General features: G+C 43.6%; 1 protein-coding gene across 2 annotated transcripts in view; it reads right to left on the minus strand.

Moving 5' to 3' along the window:
* The window catches only part of NECAB1 (N-terminal EF-hand calcium binding protein 1), a 120,875-nt gene extending 105,359 nt beyond the window's left edge, over positions 1–15,516 (minus strand). Inside the window, exons 1-2 of one of the 2 annotated variants that reach the window (XM_073330609.2) lie at positions 14,982–15,508; positions 6,885–6,909 (exon numbers count right to left, since the gene is read on the minus strand). In XM_073330609.2, coding sequence (XP_073186710.1) covers positions 6,885–6,909; positions 14,982–15,080 — 124 coding nt within the window. In that variant the 5' untranslated portion in view covers positions 15,081–15,508. Of the gene's footprint in view, positions 1–6,884; positions 6,910–14,981 lie in introns of both variants that reach the window. The other variant, XM_073330610.1, reaches the window with a different exon arrangement.
* Positions 15,517–16,727: the final 1,211 nt, after the last annotated feature.

The following is a 16,727-nucleotide window of genomic DNA, read 5'->3' on the forward strand; positions in this document are numbered from 1 at the left end:
ATTTTTCAAACAGCTCAGAGCTTGCAGCAATTTAAAAAAATAAATTAGACAACAAGCTAGACTAAGAGTCAGGAGAGAGAGAGAGAGAGAGTGTGTGTTGATCTTGGCATTATAATATTTTATATTGGATCTGCAGGTTTTTTCCACTGGGCACTTGGTATTCAGACCGTGCTCTCTTGATCCTTTGTTTTGGTCTATGCAGTTGGTTTTTATTTTTTCATCATTTAGTTGCAGTCATTCTTCATCACATGCTGAGTAGTGTTCCTATCTGTACACAAATAGAGGCATCTACATTTAACTTGTCTCTTGTAGGTCTGCCTATTGCAGCTCTTTGTTTTTATTAGATCACTGATCAGAGCTGGCCTTAATATTATTGGGTAAGGTTGTGAAAATAAATTGGGACCCAACCTCAAAATGTAACCAGATCCTGGCCATTATTGTGATTGCAGCAAGATGGTTTTGGGCATATGCCAAAACTTAACTGAATCATTTCATATAAAAGTGAGTGGGAGAATCTTTGTACTAATACCAACTTCTTGCTGCAGGAGAAGTGGAGCATATGTAGTTTGTTCTGGAGTCCATACACAGTTCCCAACATCTACAAGTTTATCAAGCTTCAATTGTCCAAAGAAGCTGGGGGCAAGAGGGGGTCCTGCTAGGTTCCCAACCATTGTAGGGTTCAGTCTGATGGCTGGGGAACTTCAGCATGTTCTTCAGGATTTACAAACTTATTAATTATTGCAATGAATGTCCAGTGAGGTTGATATTTTACACATGGGAGAACTAATGCACAAAGGGTAAGTGACTTTACCAAGACCGCAGAGAGTCTGTGTCAAAATGGGGAATTAAAGTCTCTTGCTATAGAGCTGTGCATGTAGTCCACTAGACCAGATTATCCCTCAGGCCACTGGGCTGCTCTCAGTTGTGGCCAGAGGTCACAATGGGAGAGGATGTGGATGAAATGCAGACAGCCACCTGGGAGGTAGCTTGCAGAGTCCTTTGTGCCATCACTGACAGTTCAGCTGGCACTACACTCTGTTTTGAATGGGTCTGGAGCCAAGTAACTGGTTATTCAGGTCCCACAAAGCCCAGCCTGAGATGCCTTTAGGAGTGGACTAGATTAGTGACAATTTCAACCTTAGCCATTAGTTGTGTTTTCAAGGCTATCTCCACACAGACCAGGGCTGGAGGCTTTTAAAAGGTTGAGAGTACGCTTTGCATGTAGAGGTCCCCCCAAAAGGAAGAGAGCGTGTGCAGGCCTAAAAAAGTGCTCCTCTCATTACATAGCAGGCAGCCCGCAGAGAGTTGAGCCAACGTACCGGTGGTGTTCAAGCCAAGCTCTCCCACCCCCCCGAGAGAGGAAAGCAGAAACTAGCGAGTTCCCCTCTTGTTCTCTGAGCGATAGCTGTGAAAGATCTGAGGATGCTAAAGGGGAAAAGGGCAGTCAGAAGAGAGGAGGTCCCTCCTCACACTCAGTTGCAGAGAGGTGGAGAGAGAGTAGAAGCACATCAGGATGCAGGTGCTGTGCAACCAGGGGTGAAAGTAAAATGCAGATTTTACTGGTACGGGGCCACTCTGGCCCGCCCCCCAAAAGGGGCGAGGCCTCGGGTGGAAGGGGCAGGGCTGGGGGTCAGCATCCCCCAGCCAGTCTGTCTGTGCTCCCTGGCCCGCACTGCCCAGGGCTCCAGCGGCGATTTAAAGGGCCCGGGGCTCTGTCGGCGCAGCTGTGGTAGCGGCAGAGGCGGCCAGAGCCTTGGGCCCTTTTAAATCGTGGCCCCGGGGCAGCTACTCCTTTTGCCCCCCCCCACCGTCAGCGGCCACTTTAAAGTCAGCGGTATGGGCCGGTACTGGCAGCTACCTTTTACCAGTACGCTGTACCGGCCTGTACCACCTTACTTTCACCCCTGTGTGCAGCATCAGGGCACAGCCCTGTGATTATTGTGTGGCACTTTGCGACTCCATTTAATGGTGAAGCAGCTTTCCAGCAATTCAAGGATGAGTGTCACTGTTCTGAGATCAAGAGGTCTGGACTCAACACCCTTAGCTCTTTCTTTCTGTATTAACACAAACTGTTTGCTGGTGGATTAGTGAGGAAATAGGGAGTACGTTTGAATGTCCACTCTTATGCAAACAGGGAAGAAGTATAGCACGATTTTTGGCTCAAGGACCCATGGTCAGAAGAGGCCCCAGTGACCAGCAACTAGTACAGTGCACACTTGATTGTGGCCAACTGACCACATGCTGCTGATGCAAGATCCTCGTTCCATGGTTCAGCCCTGTGCCCTTCAAACCATGTCAGAAGGTGAGTGAAGGGATTAGTGCAGACAGTAATGGAGTCATGTAGTTCCAGTGCAGCCAGCATGCATGGCACACACTGTTGGCTGTGGGAAGAAGGAGTGAAGATTGATTTTCAGGGAGAGATGGGGAAAGCCAAAGTTTTGGTGGTCCCCACCCAGTATGCTTTTGCTTCCCCTATAGCTGGGAGGGGAGGGGGACGATAAAAATTGTTGTTTCACAGGGAATTCTACAAATTAAAAAATAAAAAATTCTGTTTGAGAAGGGGGGGAGGAAATTGAAATTTGCTATAAAAAGAAATCCTGAAATAATTAATTGCAAGTTGATTGAAAGTTTCATTTTGATTTAGACTTTTTAAAAAATTGATATAATGTAAAATAAAAAGATCAAACAAAGTTTGTTTTGAAACAGAAAATCTAAACATTCCTTTCCCAAAAAGGTTTAAACTGAACATTTTGACCATATAAAAAGGATTGTTTGCAATTTTTTTCTTTCAAAATGAACTTCCATCATAATGTTTAGCTTTCAATGAATTGGTGTCTGTCGGAAAATTTCCAAGCAGCTATACTCCTCCTCCTTTCCCTTAAATCACTGGCATTTCTTACTTACATGTTGTGCTCCCTCTGAGTAAGAGAATCAGGCACATGTGAGATTGCCAGGTATTAAAACGGTGTTGATCTAATCCATACTTTGCATTTATGGAGCTCACCATCAGTTATCATCAGCCCATTTTGTTATGAAAATGTGAACTACAAATATAGCTTAGTCACCTGATCTTGTTGAGAGTATGGATAATTGGTTAGAACTGGAAAAAATCAACAAAAGAGTTCAAAATTATGCAGTGGTATGCATGTTTGAAGTAGTACAGAGGCCTGTCTAACCTGGCGACTTTAGCAAAAGAAACACATCCCAGCTGAATGAAAGGTTAGAAAATACTCATGAAATTTACTCTTCTTCATATAGGAATATGACTATTTGATGGTGCAGTTTATAATTTAGAGCCATATTTAATGGTCATAAGGGTAATATAGCCATTGTAGCATTTGTGAGTGGTGGTAATTATGTTCTTATTTAACAGCAAGATTTCCATGCTCTTTGATCTCTCATTTCATTTTGTTTTTAGAAGATGTCATGTATTGTCCTTTGGGGTATTCTATATTATCCAAGGCTAGATTACAACATTTTCTACCAAGGAGTTGTGCTATTTCAGAATCTATTGAGTAGTTACCTAGCACGAGTAAATACTACCGTTCTGTGAACAAAATCCTGTCTTTAGTTTCGGGAGCTGTATTAGGGCGGCTTATGGGGTAAGGTGGAACAGAGCAGTGACCGTGAGAGCGACAGCCATGCATTCTGCACAATACACACTTTGCAGTTGCATGGCAGGATGGCTTGGAGTAAACTGGCACAGTGTGCTGCCAAACTCATTTTAGTTCTCATTTGATCAGGAGCAGCACGTGTCCCTGGCTAGCTCATTCGACTGACTACATCATAGGGGCTAGCAGGAGGGCAAGACATGTCTCCTATCTGGTGGACGTGGGAAGTGGACCAGTGCACTGGCTGAGTGTTCCACCTACTCTTCTCTTGAATTCTAGAGAGAGATCATGTCCTGCTGCTTTGCTAGGGACGGGGAAGGGAAGATGCTCCTTGTGCCTTCTTGCTTCCCAGAAAGCTAGTTCGGGACAGGGCAGGCTCTAGCCTGTAGTGGAGAAGTCAGTTCCCAGAATTGGTCATGGGTAATACCTGGTTCATGAAATATCCTAGATGAATTCTTGATGCATTTCCCATCTGATTGAGACTGGAATGTTCTCTCTCTTCGGGTTTAAACACTGACCTTTCATTAATAGTATTTTTAGGGCAATACATTCAATCGGGACACTTGCATTTGAAATACCTAGATTAGTTTTCCTTCTACTAGTTAAGCTGTAACTAATAAGGTTGCTTAATATCTAACAGACATATATTTCTTAAGTGTCAGGATACAGTTCTGATATTTTAATTTCTCACTGAAGGTAATGTAAAAGATTGCTATGATTTCAAAACAGCACTACCTTAACAATATGTACAAGAACTTACATACATTACTGCAACAAACATGATATGCTAATATAACAGTAAATCAATATTCGGTTTCCCACCATACTGAACAGATGTCATTTACAATGCAAAGCACCCAGTTCACAAAAAAATATTTTGAAACATTTGCTGACAACAGCTTAAACATGCTATATATATGTGGCCAGCCTTCTAATATCTGACTTCCTCAAACAGAGGTTATCTCATGGCAAACACATCTCTTAGAAACACATCTGATCACTTTTAGAGTACATCTACATTAGAGCAGGATGGTGTAAATTCCAGCTTGCATACACTTACCTGAACTAATTCCATTTGAGCTAGCATGCTAAAAATAGCAGTGTAGTTGGAGTAACGTGGGTGAAGGCATAGGCTAGCTGGCTGAGTATGAAGCTGGGAGTCCAGGCAGTTACATACTTGGGCAGCTAGCCCAAGCTGCTGCCCACGCAGCCCAGGCTAGCTCAAATGCAATTAGCTCAGATAAGTGTATGCAAGCTGGGACTTACACCATCCAGCTCAAATGTAGACATACCCTTAATGTGGTATGAGCATTTACTCTGCTAAATCACAAAAGAATGGAAGTATGTTAGGTTTGTTGGTATTCAGGAGTTGAGCAAACATTGACACAAGCAGTTTCAGTTTCTGATTTGTTGAGTGATGTTAATACAACTAACGTGGTTGAATTATCACCTTAGAATCAGGGTGTTCTTTCCCATGAGTTTCTCCTTGCTCTAGTGAGATCAAGGGTTGTGAATTTCAAAGACAAATTGCCTTTAGGCTGACATGCCATTGGACTATGCTGGGCTAATCAGGTTTGTCACTGACTGGGGATTACTTCCCCCCTATTTGAATTAACAGAGTATGGTCAATGAATTAAGGGGGCAATGCTATTCTCTCACTGTGGGAGTGGAGGATCTTGGCTGTCATAGAACCAGCTGGTTCCACTGTGCATTGGGGTTGGGGGGTATGGTTCCAAAGGACAGGAGACAGATCCTCAGCTGGTGTAAATGGTCACAGCTCCACTGACATCAATGGTGCTCTGACAATTTATAGCAGATGGATATATGGCCCCAGATGTTTTCATCCTATATGGTCCACAATCAGCAGATCTCCATTAGACTGAGCTCTACAAATTGAAAAACAGTGAGAGCTGTTGTATTGGAATATAGCATTTACAAAGACCTTCACACTCCCCTCCCACCCCCAGCCCTTAAATGTACCAAGATACTATCTGCAAGGTTTATTTTTATCTATCTTAGGTACTTAAAGGGTCCCCATTACCACATGTATTTATCCTCACAACACCCCTGAGAGGTAGGGAAGTGCTATTAGCCTCATTTTACTGATGGAAAACTGAGGCACAGAGCTACTAAAAGCAGGGGACTGGACTAGATGACCTCTCAAGGTCCCTTCCAGTCCTACAATTCTGTGACTTACCCCAGCCATGCAGGAATTCTGTGATGGAACAAGGAGCTGAACTTGGGTTAAAACTAGAGCCTGATCCCACAACAATTATACTTGTATTTACAAGCACACTGGTTTCCCTTGTGATGGTCCTCATAATGCAGGGGGACTGCATGTGTGTGTCAGGGCTTCCAGTATTTCATTCTAAACTTACTGTATTTTACATAATGGAAAATCATCAGTCCATGCTAATATACCAAGAAGGTTTTGTATGACTATGAATTACACATAAATTACATTCAGGGCATTCATCCTGCCTTCTAACACATGGACAGACAAACAAATATCTGAAAAATGTGGGAGGAAAACAAATTTGATTTGAGGAAATATATTTAAGTATTTTAAAATAGTAGAAATGGAGCTATTAGTAATATTTAAATGGCATTTGTAAACACAGTTACTAATAATACATATGCATGCAACGAACAAAGATGCTAGTAGAATCCCTAAGCCAAATTTTGCCTTTGGGTGCATGTGCACTTAATTCACTGAGCCAAATATTGCAGTCTTTACTCAAGCAAAACTATTGACATCAATGGGAGTTTACCCTGAGAAAGTAAAATTTGGCCCAATAGATTCTGTGTGCACATAGCCAAAGGTAGCATGTGTCCCCACATGCACAGACAGTTCTTCTTAATAAGAGTCTGCCTGCTGTATGTAAAAGAACAATTGGTAATTAGCTTATAAAATTAATTGGTATTCAAAATGGCAACCAGTTTTACCACCTGAATGTAGCTGCTACACTCTAAGGCCTGCAATCAGATCCTGGACAGACCCTTATACCTGTGTATAGTTCCATCGTCTTCAATGGGACTCCATGCAAGCACAAGAGTCAGCCCATAGAGATCCAACTGCCAGATCAGGAAAGAAAATCATAAGCATCAAACATCATGTCTCTGACTTCTAGAGTGACAACTACTATACTAATAAAAGCTGGTTTTCATTTGAATGTGTTCAGTGCCACCTAGTTTATCAAGCATTAAAACACAGGTTTGGGTCTGATAGATTTTTCTGAAGAGAAAAAAAGAGTCAGAAGTGACTGGTCTTACCATTTTTGTCTGCTCTTCTCAATATCTAAATAGAAAAAGAGAGAAAGGAATCACTTTCTGTATACAGGTGTCAGAGTAGCAGCCGTGTTAGTCTGTATCCTCAAAAAGAAAAGGAGGACTTGTGGCACCTTAGAGACTAACAAATTTATTTGAGCATAAGCTTTCGTGAGCTACAGCTCACTTCATCAGATGCATCCGATGAAGTGAGCTGTAGCTCACGAAAGCTTCTGCTCAAATAAACTTCTGTATACACTGTATGACATGCAGATTTTAAACAATGAGCATTTGCCTTTTTTTTTTATTCCATCATCATATTTTCACAATGCGGTAGCAAGAGAAGCCCCAAGTTTGCTTTTGTCCCTCTCTCACAGTGAGCTTTCTTTAACTCCAGTGCTGTGCACTCATAAAACCAGGGCCCTAGTAATTATTTGTGTTTGTTTATATATATCTATAATATTGCTGACAAGCACTGGACACATCTACAGAGTTATACATATATATCACTGCAGTAATACAAAGCGCTTGTCAGCAATTAAAATGTCTAAACCTGAAAGGGAAAATAAAATCTCTGCTCTGAAGGGGTTATAATCTCATCCACAAACAAACTTGCATTGAAATAACTCAATTGGTTTTCATTTGTGATTGCAGTGCAAGTCTGTATGTGAACACTCATTTCCAAATACAAGTATCCTATGTCAATTTAACTTGATTTGGTACCTGTAAAGTAAAAAGCACCCAGACTTGCACCAGAATTTCTAGAAGTGTGAATTAAAACCAATTTAATTATTTTGGTGCAAGTTTCTATGTAGACCAGTCCTAAAGGTACAAGGGGTGGTACAAACAATGGACAGGGTGTGGATATTAGAGTGCAGTCAATCCAGGACCCATGGGTTGTTAAGTGATTTAAAGGAGCAGAGAGAGACTGTGTAATGGAATGTTAAACTGTATTATACTATTCAGCCACTAGGTGACATTGTGTAAAATACCTCATTTAGAACACCCCCATCCATACCTGGCAGAGCATTAAAGGATCTAAAAGTGAACATGTCTGGTATGTATAGGCAAGCTCTGTAGCGAGTCCATATCTGGTACAGAAGAACATGACATGGTGTCAGGAGTAAACTAAGAACCAAAACAGAAAGAAAACAACAACAAAGGTTGCAGGCAAAAGAAACAGCAACAAAGGTTGCAGGATCTCATCAACATTCCATTCGTCATTGCCTGAGAAAATTCTGCTTTGATAAACCTTCAGAATGAACAGACTGGAAACAAGATTTTGCAAGATTTTGCATTATTAACAAGCTACACAAAGAAACTGGAGATACACAGGTATCATCTTTAATATATGGTATGGGGAAGCAAGCACAGCATATTTTAAAATCATTTGACTTTACTGAATACAGTCACAAAGATGACTATGAAAGGGTTCTGGCTATGTTTGATGAATACTTTATACCTCAGAGAAATGTGGTTTATGAAAGAGCATGTTTTCATTAGAGAATTCAATTTCATCAGAGAACCAGGGGAAAATGATGAATCTTTTATAAGAGCTCTGCATGTATTGGATAAAAATTGTGATTTCGAGGAATGGAAAACATGAAAATATCAGACAAGCTGGTTATTGGGTTAACAGATAAAAATCTTTCACAACAGCTACAACTGAAGAGAGTTAGCCCTAACCACAGCTATACAGATAGCAAAACAGTCAGAATTAGTTAAACAACAGAACAAAAAGCAGAAGCAACCTGAAAAACCTGAGCCTAGCCTAGAAGCTATAAACAGACATTTTATCATTATCATAAAACCCCTGAGGCAGGAAGAGAGAATTCCCAGGCTAAGAGGGACAAATTCCAGCCTACATGCACAAGGTGTGGAAAAAGTCATATCCTAAGATATGATGCACATCCAGCCAGAGGTGCGCCATGTAATACTTGGACATATGGACAGTTTGCAGCTCTTTGCTGCACCAAAGCAATAAGGGAGTTAACTCATATTACAGACAGACAATCAAGAGTCATTGTTTCTGGCATCTGTCACTTGTGATGACACAGAGCCTGCCTGGAGAGTGAAATTGAGTATTTTTGGCAGGACTACTGACTTTTACATTGACTCAGGAGCTGAGGTCATACTCATCCCACCTTCAACCCCTTTCAGAAACAAAGTTACTTGACACAGCTCTGACTACCCTGGAGGTATTCTGAAATGCAAGTCCACTTCACCACCAGAACAACTTACAAAGACAAAAGCTATGCGTTCGGAGTGTATGTGACCAAACACCAGAAACCTTCTCAGCCACAGTATGGCACCCATGATGGGCCTAGAGAGAAAGGAGGACGAACTCAGTGGACAATTTGATGATATGACTTTTGAAAGGAGATCCTGTACAAATAAACATAAGAGACAATGCTGGATCATACAATGTACAAACACCTCGACCAGAGAGATCTTGGAAGAGACTTGCTGCAGATTTAGGCGAATTCAGAAGACATCATTACCTGGTTGTCATGGACTATTTTTCCTGATATATAGAAATAGTGAACTTGAAAGACATAACATGATGCAGTGGTATCGAGAAACTGAAGTGCACTTTTGCTCACTTTGATATTCCAGAACAACTAGTGATGGACAGGGGACCACAGTTCACTGCAGCAGAATTTAAGTCATTCTGAACAAAATACGATTTTGATCATATTACTTGGAGCTCTCAAGCAAACAGAGAGGCTGAGAGAGCTCTACAGACAGCCAAGAAAATCTTATAGCAGGAAGATCCATTCCTTGCTCTTCTAAACTACAGATCAAAAAATAAAGCAGCTACTGAATATAGTCCAGCACAGCTCCTGATGGGAAGACAACTCAGAACAATCGAATGAACGACAAGGATGAATACATCTGGGGTGTACAAGCAAGCGCTGTAGTCAGTCCATATCTAGTACAGAAGAACTTGACAAGATCCTTCAGGAATGCGGCTGGGAGGCTGCTGCAAACATAAGAGACTGTGAATAAAGACAAAGGGTTAAGACTGGGCAAGGGAGCCAAAGGGAGCACTCCGCAGAGAACGTTTAGTGGCACAAAGGGATCAGACTGGGTTCAGGAGGCAGTGAGATCAGATATGTGGGAGCAAGTTTGTGCATTGCTTTGAAAGTGGGGGGAAGCTTGAACTGGCTGTGGATGAAAAGGAAAAAAAACGAGTGCAGAGATGTAAGAATGGGGAAAGCAAGGTCAGGAAAATGGCAGAGGAAGATGCTGTTGCCAGCTGTGTTCTGGATGGACTAAAGTGGGGGGAGAGGCCAGGAAGACGGAGACTATGGCAGGAATTAAATAAAGAAAAATACATTTCAAAAGGGAGCTGCTACCATGGTTTGTTGTGGGGAGAAGAGATACAAAATTGAAACGTGCGGAGTTTGTATCATGACTTTTACTAAGAGATCTAAATTCTTATCTACAGATGGTAGAGGCCTGTATTTACCCCACACTGCAAACAGTGCATGTCCCAGAAGCTGTCTAAATAATCAGGTTGAAATGTTGGACTCATCACTCAAAGCCTGATTTGGGGACCTAGATGGAAGATAAGCAGATGGATTCTTCCAGCCCTCCTGCCATTTTGAAGGAAGAAAACAAGTAACGTGAACATCTGGGATGAACTGTAGTCTGTTTGTGGCCCTCCCCACACCCGCCCCATGCAAAATTTTGGGCCAGTGGCTCTGTGCTATGCTCAGCATTCCCCCCTGCCCCCAGCCAGCCCACTCACAAGTCTGTTTCTGAGTATCTTGGAGAATGACACTCTGGAGCAGTGCTCCATGATGCATGGGTGTTGGGAATCCTCCCTCCATAGGATGCTTCCGTCCCAGCACAGTGGTTTTTATTGCCATTTAAGGCCTTGTACCTACCTGAAGGCCGGCCAAGATAGAAACTTGTTCCTATTGGGATCCGAGGCAACCAGTCAGATAACAGCTGAGCATTATTAATAGGTTGCCACAACATAGAAATAGAAAGCTTCATCTGAACAGAAGTTTCTACAGAAATATGTAGACACACAGAATGGGCAACATTTTCCAAATGGGCGTGAGTACTTACGATAAGTCAAGGCGAGAGGTTTGCTTTCTAAGCCAGTTAGAACACAGCAGATCAGTAATGGTGCAGCTAAGAAGCTAGCTAGGATTAGTTTAAATAAATCACCTATAGTAGCATTACTTTATAGTCTTTATTAGAGTTTGGACTAACTGAAAACCCAAGACCCAGCCACCCCTGAAATTTGAGCGTCCTAGCCCTCTGTGTGATTGCTTTGCCTGACTGTATGTTGTTTGACCTGGGAACAAAGCTTAAAAAAATAAGACACAGATCCAGATCCAGGACTCCCTTCATAAACTCAGATCTGAACTTTGGGATGTTCAAAATCTAGATTCAGGTCCATTCTGAACTAAATTTAGTGGCTTTAATTAATCTCTAGTTAGTACCTCTGAACAAAGGGGACTTTGCAACTCAGCTCTCAATAGCACGATTGGGCTGCTCAGTTCCTGATTTTTTATTTTTTTTTTTTAACAATTCGCTGGAAACACTTTACTAACACCCAATTGCTAAAGCCTGAGGATCTTAAGCTTAAGAAAGTCCTATTGAAAATCAAAAATGCAGGAGGACAAAGGAGCATCTGGAGCCTTGTCAGAACAGTTTTACACTCGGTAATGTTCTTTTAATAGCTAAAATACAACACAAAGGTCCTAGCTGATATTGTGGGTTTTTTTTTTCATTTGGCAATCAGTATTAGTTTTTCTTCTGTGTTTTCACATGGAGCAAACATCAAAATGTTTCTCCATTTTGCCTGCTTCCTTGTTTGTGCACCAGCAACAGCGATGTCTGTAAGAATGTGCATTGTACTGGAATTAGTAGCTGTTAGTTAATATCAGTTGTAGAGACAGCAAGAGAGCTCACAGTTGTTTTGATTCCTTTTTTAATGCCAAAGGACAGAGAGAGAGAGCGAGCGACAGAGAGAGTTGTGAATTTAAAAAATAGATATGTTGAGATCTAGAGCTAATTACTAGGGCTGGCTATGCAAGATTCTACCTGATTCAAAGAGGATAGCATGTAGCCCCCAAAGGGGAGGCAAATCCATAGTGGCAAGTGCAGAAATCCTGCTTCTTGAAGCAAAGGTGCATGGATTGAATTGCCTGCTGGGAGAGCCTGGGTAAGCATGGCTAATGGGTGGAATACTGAGAAAATAAGTGGGATGTACCCAACACAGAGCAAGTGGCACAATCTAGATAAATAGCCCTGAGCAATAATGGCGTATGCACAATACCACCATCTGGGTGGTACAGCTACCACACGAACCAGAGACATCCAAGTCACTAGCAGTTGGTGCAATGTCCCGTTCTCAGCCTCCATGCAAGTGATTATATTTCACTCAGCATTACATTAAAGTATTGGAGGCACCCGAAGGCAGGCAGAAGATTGGGAGCCCAACTATCATTTACTTACCTTCCTCATTAGGGTGTTGTGAACAGGAGAAACTTTAACTTTGTATAGCTGCTTGAAGATGAAAGTGCTATATAAATGTTAAGCATCATTATTGGGATGTTACCAGTCGGCAGCAGTCAGTTAAAAGAGGAGAACACAGCCCAATCTACCCCAGCATCAACACACAGGAACATGACGCTTGGCTGGATACACGATTACTTTTGTTGGAATTGCAGCCACATAGATATAGGGAGAATTCAGAAATCTATTACGGCATCCAAACACCGATGTATTTCGGTGGCAATGTATTGACATCAAAGGCAGTCATGCGCCGTATTGTGAGTACACAGGAACAAAATGTAGGTAATGTTCACTGTGTTGCAATCATACTTGGCTAGTGTACAGCTTAAGATCCAGCTTACCTACCCCCCACCTCCCTTTAGAGGGGATACTTTGGTGCTCTTTTTAGGGCCAAACCTTCTGCTACTTATGTGTTGGTGAATCTTTGTGAGATCACTCAGAGAGGATATTCCCCAATTTAGGATGCTGTTATCTTTAGCTGTAGGCTCCACTCAAACTCTTATCCCTTTTTTTCTTGCAAACCTGTGATTCCACCTCTTTGTAATGCATGTGGAGAACTCCCTTTTGCTTTAAGGAGAGTTATGCACACACACCAAGGGAAGAATAAATCTTGTAGGATCAAAGTGATATCCAGAAGCAGCATTTTTATTATGTCTACAGGCCATAAATATATATAAATATAATAAAATGCAATAAAAGGTAGACGTCTCTTAAATTATTACAGGAGGGGCTTATAAAAATCATTAAAAGTAGCAGTGGTTTTTACTGAATGCTCAGTAAAATTGTTGGGAAACTTCTGGGAATTTTAATGTGGTCACTTCAGAGGTGTTTATAGATGTAGGGCCCTTAGTGCAAGTTTCATTGTTGATTAATATAGATGGGTGGGCCTGCACACATGGTTACAAACTTATATTGTGCTTTGTATTTTGAAGGACTCAGCAGTGAAAGTTGGGGTAATGTAGTGTGGAGCTATGGAGCTTGTTGAATCAAAAACATAAATGCACAGACTGATTCAATCCTGCAAACTTTGCCTATACAATACTAAGACCTACAGAGGGGCTACATTCTTTGTTAATGTCGTTACACTCAATCCCACAGCATGTGTAGACAATGTATATGGGCTCAGTCTTGTGCAAGGTGCTGAGCACTTGGTGGCTGATCCAGCACGTAACCAGATGCTCACCTTTGAGCACGCCCATAGTCCTGCTGAATTCAAGTGAGACTCGTGCTCAAGTGCTTTTCTGGATGAGGGCCAGAATGCTTGGCCCAATCCTGCAGGGCGAGGAGCAACTCCTGAAAAGGTCTGAGGTGCTGAGTGCCACCTTCAGCAGTGGGAACTGAGGGTGCTTAGTCTCCTGACGATGGCAATCAGCACATTGTAGGTTAGTTTCTAAATACCCTCCGTTCCTCTAGAGTCTACTGGGAATTGAGGGGCTCCTTTGCTTTCAGGAGATACTCAGCACCCTGCTGGATCTGTCCTTCTTGATGATAAGAAATACAAGTAGCAGACAGTAAATTCCTGAAAGTTAAATTATTTTTGGCTCAGCTGTAAATTCAACAGAGGTATGGCTGTGACTCTCCCCTGACAGCTTCTTCACATCCAGACCTGATCTATAATCTACTGTCATCTGTGTATGTTATTCATTTTCTAACACAAATATGTGATGTTTAAAAATTCATTTAGAGTCCTATAAATAAAAGCAGACCAGGTCCCAGATCCTAAACACGTTTTGTCTATAAGCAATGCTCTAAATTGTTATTTTTTTAAAAGTAATATGGTCAAACCAGGAAAAGAATATAAAGAGTTGACTGATCCAGAGGCAAAGCAAGACCGTGGTACATTTTAGATTTCGGCTTTGACCATTTTTCCCTTTAAAAAGACAATTTCATCTGTTCCTCGTTGGGAGAGCTTTTAATGCCACCTTGGTTTAGGGGGCATTTCTAACCAGTCTAGCCGAACTTGCATTATCAAGGTGCTCATATATATCTATGATCCTAATGTGCCATAAGCATCTTTTGCTGCAACACTATTTTAACTGGTATGCCACGCTTCTGATGACTATAATTGTTTGTTGATAAAAAAAATTAAGATCTATATTAACAAGAGGGTTTGAGAATGCACATGCTCAAATGCACGGTATTCAGAAAAGAGGGCTAGTGTAGTTCTTCCTTAAAAACACCTTGGTATGCGCCTTCGAAACTTCCCATCACCTGGACCCTGGCTCGGGGCAGATCGCTGGGAAATCCATTGAACGCCCAAGGAAACCGCTGCGAGGGATTTTTGCTCTGGTGCCCGGCCACGGGTTGTTTTCTCAGCCTCTCTCCCGGCAGGACGCGATATCTAGCTGTGGTTACCTGCGGACGTGGGCACACTGCAGCCGGCGGCGAGGACGCGCCAGAGCCTGACTCCCGCGTACGCTTGTTTTCACTCTCCCAAGAACTCGCCCCTCCAGCTCTGCTGCCGCGCCAGGCGGGCTGCGTCCCGCTCAGCCCCACACCCCGGCTGCCCGCCGCCCTGAGCCCGCCCCTAGCGCGCCTGGCCGAGCCAGGCCGCCCCGGACTTACATCGAGGAAGATCGACATCCCTTTGGTGAGCGGCAGGGCCGGGCTGAGCCCCTCGGAGGAACTGGTTGAGGAGGGGGACATCTCCTGACCGTCCTCCATGCCTTCTGCCGGGGAGCGGGGGCGCTGCGGCCGGAGTGGGCTGGGGCTCGGCTCCTGGAGAGACGCCGCTGCAGCCGCTGCTGGAGGCTGCTCACGCTGGGCTCTGGCCGGGGCCCCCTCCCCGCGCTCCTCCCTTTGCTGATGGCGCTACAGCCCGTGTCAGTTTCATGGAGTCACATTGCAACGCGATCGCTCCCCAGGGACCAGCCCCGCGGGGTGGGCAGATCCCGCCGCCTTGCCTCCTTGCAGCCGGGGGGCAAAACTCCTCCGCTCCCCCCTGGCCCGAGCCGCGATCGCCAAATTACCAGGGGCTGGTGCGCGAAACAACAGTCCCTTCCCACGCGGGCTGCTGATGTGGCTCAGGGACTGGCCACCTTGAAACCATCCTCCAGGGATGGTGAGTTTTAGCCCAGAGGAGATGTGCTCCCCTGGGCGCGCGCTCTCTGCACCCCTTTGTGCGTCTGCACGGGCGGGGAGATCAGCCTGCATGCGCCTAAATCAGCCATTCAACTGAATGTCTAAACCCATCGCACCTATTAATTTACTCCATCTATTACTCGGAAGGATGGGGGCTGAGGCGGCCAGGAAACACACTGGGACATGACTGATCACCACTTTTGCAAAGCGGATAGTGCTGGTGCCTTATAAATGGGCAAAACCAGAATGGAAACTGGTAAACAAGAGTCACTACTTGCTCCAAATACAAGCCAGAGAATTCAAAGGAAATATTAGCTTATGCCTAAGGCTGCTCCTCCATCTCTCTGGCTCCCCTGCACAAGGAGGCAGCAGGCTCATGACTGAGCCCTTTACTGTTTCATCTGGCTCCCACTCCCCGGTGGTGGTAGTGTAGCTATGCTAGGTCCCAGGATATGAGAGACAAGGTGGGGGAGGTGATATCTTTTATTGGACCCACTTCTGTTGTCAAGAGAGACATGCTTTGGAGTTACACAAAAGAAGAGCTCTGCACCCCTGGAGAGTTTGTCTCACCCACAGAAGCTGGTCCAACGCAACAGATGTCCTCCCGCACCTTCATAGAATCATAGACTTTTAGGTCAGAAGGAACCATTATGATCATCTAATCTGACCTCCTGCACAACACAGGCCTTGGAATCTCACCCACCAACTCCTGTAACAAACCGCTACCTTATGTCTGAGCTATTGAAGTTCTCAAACCCTGGTTTAAAGACTTCAAGGTGCAGAGAATCCTCCAGCGAGTGACTCGTGCCCCACGCTGCAGAGGAAGGTGGAAAACCCACCAGAGCCTCTGCTAATCTCCCCTGCGGGAAAATTCTTTCCCGACCCCAAGTATGGCCATCAGCTAAACCCTGAGCATGTGGGCAAGACTCACCAGCCATACCCTCAGGAAAGAATTCTGTGTAGTAACTCAGATCCCACCCCATCTAACATCCCATCACAGGCCATTGGGCATATCTACCGCTAGTAGTAGAAGATCAATTAATTGCCAAAATTAATTGGCTTTCCCATCATATCATTTCCTCCATAAACTTATTAAGCTTACTCTTGAAGCCAGATATGTCTTTTGCCCCCACTGCTTCCCTTGGAAGGCTGTTCCAGAACTTCACTCCTCTGATGGTTAGAAACCTCCGTCTAATTTCAAGTCTAAACTTCCTGATGGCCAGTTTATAT

The sequence above is a fragment of the Lepidochelys kempii genome, chromosome 2 (assembly GCF_965140285.1).
Source record: "Lepidochelys kempii isolate rLepKem1 chromosome 2, rLepKem1.hap1, whole genome shotgun sequence".
NCBI lineage: Eukaryota > Metazoa > Chordata > Testudines > Cheloniidae > Lepidochelys > Lepidochelys kempii.